This window comes from Scatophagus argus, chromosome 3 (assembly GCF_020382885.2).
Source record: "Scatophagus argus isolate fScaArg1 chromosome 3, fScaArg1.pri, whole genome shotgun sequence".
NCBI classification, from domain to species: Eukaryota; Metazoa; Chordata; class Actinopteri; family Scatophagidae; genus Scatophagus; species Scatophagus argus.
The window spans coordinates 13,116,492-13,126,309 of NC_058495.1; the positions used below are offsets into that span (position 1 = coordinate 13,116,492).

At 40.8% G+C, this 9,818-nt stretch overlaps 1 protein-coding gene across 1 annotated transcript; it reads left to right on the plus strand.

Annotated features, from left to right (window-relative positions):
* Nucleotides 1–734: 734 nt before the first annotated feature.
* Nucleotides 735–6,225, plus strand: necap2 (NECAP endocytosis associated 2). The gene is made up of 8 exons (XM_046383764.1): nucleotides 735–970; nucleotides 2,341–2,441; nucleotides 3,037–3,141; nucleotides 3,701–3,782; nucleotides 4,636–4,744; nucleotides 4,878–5,022; nucleotides 5,123–5,207; nucleotides 5,351–6,225. Exons 1-8 carry the CDS (start codon nucleotides 876–878, stop codon nucleotides 5,394–5,396), a joined length of 768 nt encoding a protein of 255 aa, XP_046239720.1. The 5' UTR covers nucleotides 735–875; the 3' UTR covers nucleotides 5,397–6,225.
* The last annotated feature ends 3,593 nt before the right edge of the window (nucleotides 6,226–9,818 follow it).

The window sequence follows — 9,818 nt, forward strand, 5'->3', positions numbered from 1 at the left end:
TTACTGTGCGAGTGTGGACAGACTTTCTGATTTAACTTTGCTTCACCTGTTAAACAGGTATAGTCTGTATTCCAGCATGATCATTCTCATTAAAACGTGGAGCCTAGTGACCTCAGGTAGTTCCCAGCACCTGAGCCGAGGTGTAATCGGAGCTCATGTATATTCAATATGTACGCTATGACAGATTAACTGTGAATAGATGTTATGTGAAATGCATGGTCACAAAGGTGATATCAGGACTGTTTTTCTGAGCTCGTGACAAGTTGACTATTTTAGACATTTGTGCTTCTCACAGGACAGGAACACCACAAACATATGATGATCTTATACAATATAATGCGTTGCTGCTGATTAAATTACCCAACAGTTTATAAAGTGGTTAAAATTGGCTCAGACTTAAACATGTGGGACCAGCAGCAGTGAAAAGTAATATTAATGTAAAAACAACATATTAGCCTATATGATAGTAAAACACTGAAAGGGACAATGTCACTGCACAATGAATACTTTTACTTTGGGGAGTTTAAGTGAATTTTGCTGATTACAGTTACATAAGCTACTTTCATTAGGCCTGATTGTAGGTGGAGTATCGGCTAGGCTCTTAGTAGACTCCTTTTACTTTAACAAAGGACCTGAATAGTCTACTTCTTCTCATATGCTGTCCCTTCAACCTTCACTCCAGCCATTTGAGTTTCACATTAACCGCCTGCCTGTTTCTGTCCACCTCAGGACTCCAATTCATTCTGACCAGGCGCGGCGCTGTTTGGGACGAGCACCGCGGCACGTTGAGGATCTCGTCGTCTAGTTCGGCTCCAGTCAAAGTGTCTACTCTGAAAGTCGGAAGTTGGGTTTGATAGTTTGTGAAACTTGACAAAATGGCAGAAGACGACGCTTATGAGTCAATGCTGTGTGTAAAGCCCGAGGTTCATGTGTACCGGATCCCTCCACGGGCTTCTAACCGCGGATATCGGTAAGAGCACCTGAAGCAACGTTAACGTTGACTGACGAGTCTGTGTGACAGCGGGACAAGTGTCAACCGCCAAGCTAAAATTAAGGAAACACATCCATTATCGGACAGCCACTTGTTAATATAGATCTTCATCACTTTTTTCTATCTCCCTTTTAAATGTGGCCGATTGTTACTGACTACAAAGGCAGTTAACTAACGCTGATCTCGACGGGTAACGTTACACCTAAGCTAGCTGTTACACACGCTAGTGGCCAGACGTGCACACAACGCTAGCGTTATCTGTTCAAAGTCGCTGCCGTATCTGCTCACAGATATCCGACATTATTATCCGCATTTTACCAATAAACATTTCTCTGCCTGCGGCTTAACGTTACACCCCTTCTGTTTTTAAAAAGTTAGTGGTTAATTTTCGTCGTGTCAGACATGCGACATGATGACTTTGCTGATGAGCCTGGGAAGTCTAAAATGGCAGGGCTCTTGTCTGTCCGATAATGGATACAGGATTTCATGCTAGCCGCTACGGGAAGTCACAAAGCTGTGGATTTCTTGGTCGGTGAAAAATGCGTGAGCTGGTGTTACGGCTGCATGCCTGCGTTGCAAACAAAACTTCTGAAAAGTCTGACGTTAGGCTCGACTCTGGGAACAGATTTTCACTGTCTCATGACCTGCCTGTTGAAGAAATTGTCTTTCTATGTAAAAGAGCTATTGTGAAAGTTCATGTTTCTTTACACTGGAAATTTGTTTTTGGGACTAAAGATGTCAGATGTCATGAAGAAAACCGAAGACTCTGAGATGCAGTTGAAAGCTCCTAAAATAGTGGACCTTAAAGCAGAAGATTTTTTTTCTTGTACTATTTTGTTAAGTAAAGTATAAACCCAAAATGTTCTTGTTTAACAACATAGAAATATATGGCTTTATTTTGTCTGCTACAGGCTTCAGTATTTTGTTTTACTACTGAGGTGAGGTCAGTGAAGCTTTGTTTCAGCTCAGAGCCTAAGGACATCTTTAAAGGATCAACACAGGTCATATTTTGAATTTGCCAAGTCCCCTATGAGTCCAGTGAACAGAACCAATACAGTGTCTTCAAGGTGATACTCAGTATATAGTTTTGTTTTGTTTTCTAACAAATGAGCACTACTTTCTGAAGTCGTCTTGCCTGTGCTTTCTTGGATTTCTTTTCTTCTGCTGGCAACAAAAAAAAGAGCTTGCTGCTCACAAGATCGTCTGCTTTTAATGTTGAAATCTCTTATTTCACTTCCTCCTGCTTTTGCTGCCCATGTAAAAACAGTGCTGAAGTCAGACATGCCAGTGAATGAGGATTAGACAATCCACTTTCATATTCAGATGTGTGTTTCCTGTTTTTTCTTTAGTGCTGCTGACTGGAAGCTGGATGAACCTGCATGGAGTGGCAGGATGAAAATCACTGCTAAAGGCAAAATGGCCTTCATTAAGTTAGAGGACAAAAACACAGGTAAACAAACTGGTGTCTGATAATGATAATGATTCACAGAGGCAAATGTTTTTACACTTAACACTTTCACCTCTGCAAGTAAATTGTCTGATGACTTTCCTTAAGTACCAGAGTACCAAGTACTAATAATGCACTGAAAGTTTAAAATGAGCCACCAGTCCCTTTCACCTTTTAGAGGGCACATGATTAGCGTATCTGCAAAAATGGCAAGAAATCCTTGCTAGTTTAGCTACGAAACAGACTGCCTGTTTGTACTTAAGGCTCGCTCCACGTGCATGGCTTGCTTTGGGTTGTAGTTGGAGCTGTGGGTATTAGATACTGCAAGTGTGTTTCTGCCCTTTCACATTTGATTGCACATGTATTGTCACAAGTACAACTCTCAATTGACAGTGACAGTAGTGATGAAGACAAATATGTATTTTTCATTGTGTGGTGAACTGTCCCTGGATAAAAAGAAAAGAAAAAAAGCATTATCAAAATGCCTGACAGCAACTTTGCTGTCTTTCTTTGTTCCTTTCATTCAGTCTTATTACTTATTGACTTACAGAACAGAAAAACCCTAAGGCACTATTTGTTTTGAATTTGTTCTTTACAGGAGAGTTGTTTGCCCAAGCTCCAGTCACAGAGTATCCAGGGAGTATAGTTGAAGCAGTCACAGACTCCAGCAGGTATTTTGTGATCCGAATAGAGGATGGAAATGGTAAGACTCTTTAATCAGAGCTTCTGTTTATGCTCAAAAAGTATGCGCACATATATGACTAGAAAAATCTTAAATGTAATGTCACATTTATCTAAGAATATATCTGTGAAAAGACAGGGATTTTCATGGCTCTGCGGTGGTTATAACCATAGCCAAGACAGCAGGTTTTTATACCGTGGAATGAGCTCTGTCAATATAGTGATAGCTTCCATTAATACCTTTAATTAAATCCCTTCAAAGTCTTTCTTACATATATCATGAGTCTGGACAGACATGGTTGTAAACTAAATTTGACTGATTGGCAGAGGCATTTCACCATGATATTCTTAGTTTTACATACAGGCACCATCTATTTCTTTTAAAGACAACCCCAACTTTGTAATCTTGAGGAAAAAGTCTTTCATTTAGGCTTACATGGAGTAAGATAGATCTGTCACTAAGCCACAGCTGTGATTTAACTTAAGCCTATACTGCTCTCTACATGCTACCACAGTAATGAGTGTGTTTTATCATGTGATGTACGACTGTTCTAATTTGTTTTTGTCTTGCTTTTATAAAGGACGTCATGCTTTTATCGGCTTGGGTTTTGCTGATCGTGGAGACTCATTTGACTTCAATGTAGCTTTACAAGATCACTTTAAGTAAGTTGGCTTTCCTTCCAAAGCCTTTTTACTCCCTGATGTCGGATATGTTTAAATATGATATTGTGAACAGCATTCATACCTGCACATTTTGCTTTTGAGTCTGGTGCTGTTTTGTTCATCATGACATGTTTTACGTTACCAAACAAAAGCAGGTGCAACAGATTTATATAGTGAAACAAATGTCAGTTATTTATATCATTTAACAGTATGCTTACAAATTCACAAGGATTATCAGATTATCAGATTTCTGAAGCCTTTATTCTCAACTATGGAGACAGATGATCATCCAGGGTCATGAATTCCATAATTTACCTTGTAATTGCTTTGGTCTTTTCTCTGCTCAGACCAGTGAAGATCGGAGAGGCTGCTGGCTTGTGTCTGGCACTGAGTTCGGGCTGCTTGTAGCTTTAGCTGCTTTCCCTTTGCCTGCTGGGTGATGGTGTTTCAAGTTCCTGATTAGGTTTATGTTCCAAATGTTTTTGTGGTGGTCCCCCATGGTTTACTTTGGCCTTTCGTGTGTTACAAATTGCGAGCTTTGGGACTTCTTCACTCGCGGTGAAGAACGTCCACGCTACAAACATGTTAGCGTGCGGCTGTGACGTTATTGCTTGTGCCACTGTGCATATGACGTGTGATGCATGCCTAAAATGCACTGGTTTGGAATTGGAGCTCCAATAGACTGACTGCCGGTCTCTGGTCCAGGTCGAGCCCTCTCAAACTTGGCCGATTTCATTCCCTGGCTGGTCAATCGGTGCATCTCTCATCACAGTACTTCTGATTCTGATCCCTAAACTCAGTTCAGTTTGATGTTTTCTGATAATTATTATGCTTTCAAACTCCATTTCTAAAGGTGGGTGAAGCAAGAAGGTGAGCTTGCAAAACTAGAAGCATCTGAGAGCACAGCACCTAAACTGGACCTCAGCTTCAAAGAAGGACAGACTATCAAGATCAACATTGGGGTGAGCATTTAGCTCTAAATACAGAGATGTGAAAAAAATTAAAAGGATGAAATAATAAGTTGAACAATGACAAATGTTATGAAGAAGAGCTAATAAAGACATTCAGAAACTGTCATTGCTCTGTCTGTCACAGAACATAAAGAAGAAGGAAGCAGGTGGCGGCAAAGCACGACCCATGGGTGGGGGTCTGCTCCCACCTCCACCAGGTGCAAAGGCTGGAGGTCTCATACCCCCTCCTGGGGGACAGCAGACAGTCTCACCTGTACAGACTAACACTGGTGATTACCATGCTTTTGTCTCACATTATATATTTTAAAAGTTCTTCACGTTCCAGACAGTATTCAGCCTTTCCGTAACTGTTCTTTTCTCCTGATCCAGCTCCTCTTTTAGACTTCGGTTCTCCCGTCCCTGCAGCTCAACCCAGCGCCGACCTGTGGGGAGATTTCACATCTGCAGGCTCCAAGTAAGTTTTCCTCTGAAAATCGTGCATTTTTGTCTGAGCATTAATCCATCTTGTCCATCTGCCATATTTGTGTTCATGAATGTGTTTGAATCCCGTCACTCTCCATCATTGCTTCTCGTCTTCCCGCCCCCTCTCCTCCACAGCTCCAGTAAAGATGCTGTCAAATCGGGATGGGTGCAGTTTAGTTGAGTCGTGAGAAAAACCTTGCACACACTCAGGTTCCACACATTCCATGGACAGGAAGATTGTGGCAAAAAACAAACAAACTAAAAGAGAGGAACCGATAGCAAGTTTACGTCATTAACGGCACCTTTTCTGTAAAGAACCTGTTCACACAAACCAACACACTCTGGAGGAACAAACAGTAATATGTACATATTTTTTACAATCAGATTCTTTTTTTTTCCCACCTGCTGCTATGCAGTGGCAGTCTGTCTTTCCCTTTTCACTGTCAGTCTGCCCTGGAATCAGATGTAGTTGTGTCCCTCTTCTTTCAAACATGCGTATGTTTTCCTGCTCCTGTCATATTATCTGATTGCACCACCACCACCACCACCACCACTCATCTCAAGGTTGTTTGTACCATTTGGGGAAGTTAAATGGTTTACCTGTTCAAGTATCCATGTTTCATTTAGCTTTATTCCTATCTCTGTGTGTGTGTGTGTGTGTGGTTTTCTGTTTCTTTGTATTTTGAGATCTTGCAAAGCTAGATTGAGATTTGATCATTAGTTTTACATTAAACCTCTTAAGCCTAAAAAAGCACCCAGATTTTTTTTTTTTAAACACAGCATTGGAAAAAGTCATGATTGCCACTTTGAACATGCTTTGTTGCTCATGTTTGTCTTTGTGTACGCTCTTCATATGTCGTTGCCTTGTGCGTTGTTGCTTTTTAAAGTGTGCCTTTTACTAAATTCTGATTTCTGATCTTGTCTTCATTGAGCTTTCAATTAAGTGCCTTTTTGAGAAAAATCTAAATGTATAAATGTCTTCTTGTAAATAAACAGTGTATTTCATTGGCTCTCGTTTTGATTTTTATGAGTGAACTAGTCTGCCTCTGAGGTCGGAGATCGAGTCGGTTCTCCTCAGATTCTTTTCACGGCTGCAGTGTGTTTTCAGATATCAGAGTATTGGATCAGTTATGAGCTTCTGATACTGCAGAGAGCTGTTTTAATAATACAAGGAGAACATGGAGTTAGCAATTAAATCCTTCTCAACGTAGTCAGAAACGTCATCTAAGGGAATGTTGTTCATATTCATTACCTGTACTTAATTCTTTTTGTCTTCAACTTATTTTATTGTCCTGAAGTTGATTATATATATCCATCAAGATGTGCCTGCTTTCCATCTTTTCCATGTTTTGAATTCCCCAAAATATTTTTTTTTTTTGCTTGAAATCCCAATCAAAGGACATTTAAATGCAGTAAATAGCAGGCCAGTGTTCAGTAATAATCCAGTATGGGGTTTCTCTCATTCCTCAGACTGTGTCATGACTTTGGGACAAAACAGATGATTAAATTAAAGCGGTTAATTTAATTAAAGACGAGGTAAGTCACTCCATTTATCGGAAATAAAGCATTAGCACAGCTGTGAAAAGCCTGTGTGTTTCTTTACGGACCAAATCTCATCTGAATAAATGAGGAAGGTTGGAGTTATAATGTAAAAGCGCAGAGCCATATGTGGTGCATGAAGTAAAACCCTGAGCGTATTATCATTTGTTTGTATCTGGAGGTCATTATTTCCTTGATCATTTCTATAAAACAAACTTCAAACAGACAGGCGACAGACTGCCTCTCGCTGAACTGGAAGTCCCTCCCCGGAAAAAGCATGGAGGAGGTTTCGGGACAAGGCTCCGGTGCCTGCAAGCAGCTGGTGCTACATGTCTAAGTGCTGTGGCTGTGGTTTGTTTCTGCCGCGATCATCGTCAAAAGCCCGCTCAGGAGGATGGAGGGACGGACAAGCGAGGCTCATCAGACCGATTCGTCGAGGTGAGATTAGAAATCTCGACAGGGAGGCGGATGTTTCGCTTCTGCCGTGCGGATCTCGTTATCGAAAGCATTTTGTGTGCAGGCTGTTGTTTCCACAGCAGCGTGTTTGTGTTTGTATCTCAGTCTCTACTGCTAGGGGAAAAAAAAGCTTAATTCACGACCGCCTTGATTTGCTCAGATGCTGCAGAATTTAATGAACCTCCTCCTCCTCCTCCTCCTGACTCCAACTCCTGACAGACTTTTGAAAACTTGGGCGTGTCCCTTTTGGATGTATTTTTAATAATGCAGTCGGGTGTGTTAGTGTAAAGAGGATGTTGGCGAGGACGTAGAAACACAGTAGCCTAAGTTCCTTTCATGTGTGTGCCAAAGTATGACAGAAGGTGCTTTCTGACCAGACATCACAAGCTGCTACTGTTTAATTTGAACAAAATGTAAGTATTAAAGGCTGCAAAAATCAAGCTGTAGGGAATTTAAAAAAAAAACTGGACTGAAACTCAGGTGAGGTTTGTCCTTGGAGATGAAAAATCAACAGGTGTGTGTCTCAGCACCCCTCTCACTGAAGTGAGTGCCCGTCATCTGCTCTCAGGCCAGCTGGGGGCTCTGCATGTCAAGCAACTGCAAACCTACTGACTTAATGAACATGAGTCATTTCATAACACACACACACACACACACACACAAATTAGATGGAAGTGCAGCAGTCGTCAGTAATCATCAAAACGACCTGCCTAAAAAAATGTTTAACCACTTGAAGGGAAACCAAAACATTTACAACATCCTCTTCATTATTATCAGTATGAATGCAGGGAGATCCTGTTATAATAGTTACAGGCTGGAACTAATGTATATGGTGACTGATAACGGTGACATTTATTATATATTATCCTTTTTTTATCTTTCTTGAAGCCAGACTGGTGGGCAATTTGTGCTTAAAGGGACAGTTCACCCCTTTAAACATTGGAGCTTTGGAGATCTCTGCTATAGAGAAGTCTGCCTTCATTTGAATATAATGGATCTGGACTGTGCTGTGGTGCGCTGGTGCTCAAACGACTAAAAACAACCCAACTGCAACGTCGCTTTCCAGGAATCATGATGTGGTTACTCAGGACCTTGTTGTGAGCAGTTTCGTGTAGGAACTGCACAGAAGGAAGTGTGCATTTCCTCATGTATGAGAGGACAGCTAACTAAGCTGAAGGGGTGAAGTGTCCCTTTAAATGATACTTGTACATTGCTCTGTTTGGGACTATGAGAGCTTGCAGAGTGAGAGATGCAGATTTCATGTGATGGTTTATGTCAAAGGGAATGCATTTGGTCCTCACAAGTATAGAACTACAACTATATGTGTGTGTGTGTGTGTACCGGGCTGGGGGTCTGGTATTGACACAATGAACCTCTTGTCTGTCACTATGACAATCCAAACAACAAGTAGTGCTTTGCAGACCCCCCCAAATGCTTTATCAGTCTGTCATAGCTTCACCTTCTCATGTCTAGCCTGAAAATGAAAGACAAGAAGTGTTTTAAAGACTCCTAAAGTGTTAGATAACTATGGGATTATTCTAATATATATATTTTTTTAAAATGTTACAGTCATGGTTTAATAGTAGAGGGTGAGCTGCACACCTTTCCTCCCATCAGGAACAAGAGTGCACCCTTTACTGTATTTAAACATCATAAACCCACATCAACGCATTCTTTTGGGCTGCAGCTAAAGTTTATTTGCACAGTTGGTTAATCTGCAGAATATTTTCTCAATTAACTGCTCAGTCTATAAAACATCAGATAATAAATACACTATGTAGACAGAAGTATTCAGACACACCTCTTTATGGAGGCTGTTTTCAGTAGTTGGGCTCAGCTCCTTACTTCCAGTGAAGAACAATTTTAATGGTCAGCAATGGTCAGGGGCCTCAATACTTTTGTCTATATAGTGTATATCAAGTCAAGTCATAAGAAGCCATAAGAATATCATTTATAGCTGTGTGGTTACCAAATTAAGTTGGGGTGCATGTAGGGTTGCCACCTTCAGTGTGAAACTATAAAGGACACCTTGCCAGCGGCCTCATGCCCACAAATCAAGTGGGGAGTCTTGAGGTCCTCCCTCATGAGAGTGTCAGACATTTCATCTCCCACATTTTTATACACCAATCTCTGCTTTTTATGCATCAGTTTCAAAGTCCTATGCTGCTCTCAACGTGAATGTAAAAGACATAAAGACTCAATCAGAGAAATCAGAGAAAAACACAGGAGTAAAAAGGAGTAAAAAATCTGATCATAGATATGGGCATATTGCTTGGCCTGTCAAAATAAGTCCAGTCTTCGTCCTTTGTCCTTGTGCTGCTTGGATGTGTTGGCCCCCTACTAAATGTTGTTTCAGGTCAGACAGTCCATCACGTGCAACAGAAAATATTCTCAGGTGAACTACATAATTTATCTTTTTGTCATTCCCACTGACATGACTGATCCACTTGTGTGCCATTCAGATTTGTATTTGGACAGCTTCTTTCTGGAGGTATTCACCAACATTATGAAAAAAAAAAAACAAATCTGAGTCATTCTAGGTGTCATTTTCTTGATGTAGATGTAACACTCCTCTGATATGTTTCTATGATATGATATGTCATTCTAT

Coding starts and splice junctions, on each gene's coding strand:
- necap2 (XM_046383764.1), top strand. CDS start 876: ATGGCAGAAGACGACGCTTATGAGTCAATGCTGTGTGTAAAGCCCGAG. Junction 5,023..5,122: donor ACCTGTACAGACTAACACTG/GTGATTACCATG, acceptor CTCCTGATCCAG/CTCCTCTTTTAGACTTCGGT. Junction 5,208..5,350: donor TTCACATCTGCAGGCTCCAA/GTAAGTTTTCCT, acceptor TCTCCTCCACAG/CTCCAGTAAAGATGCTGTCA.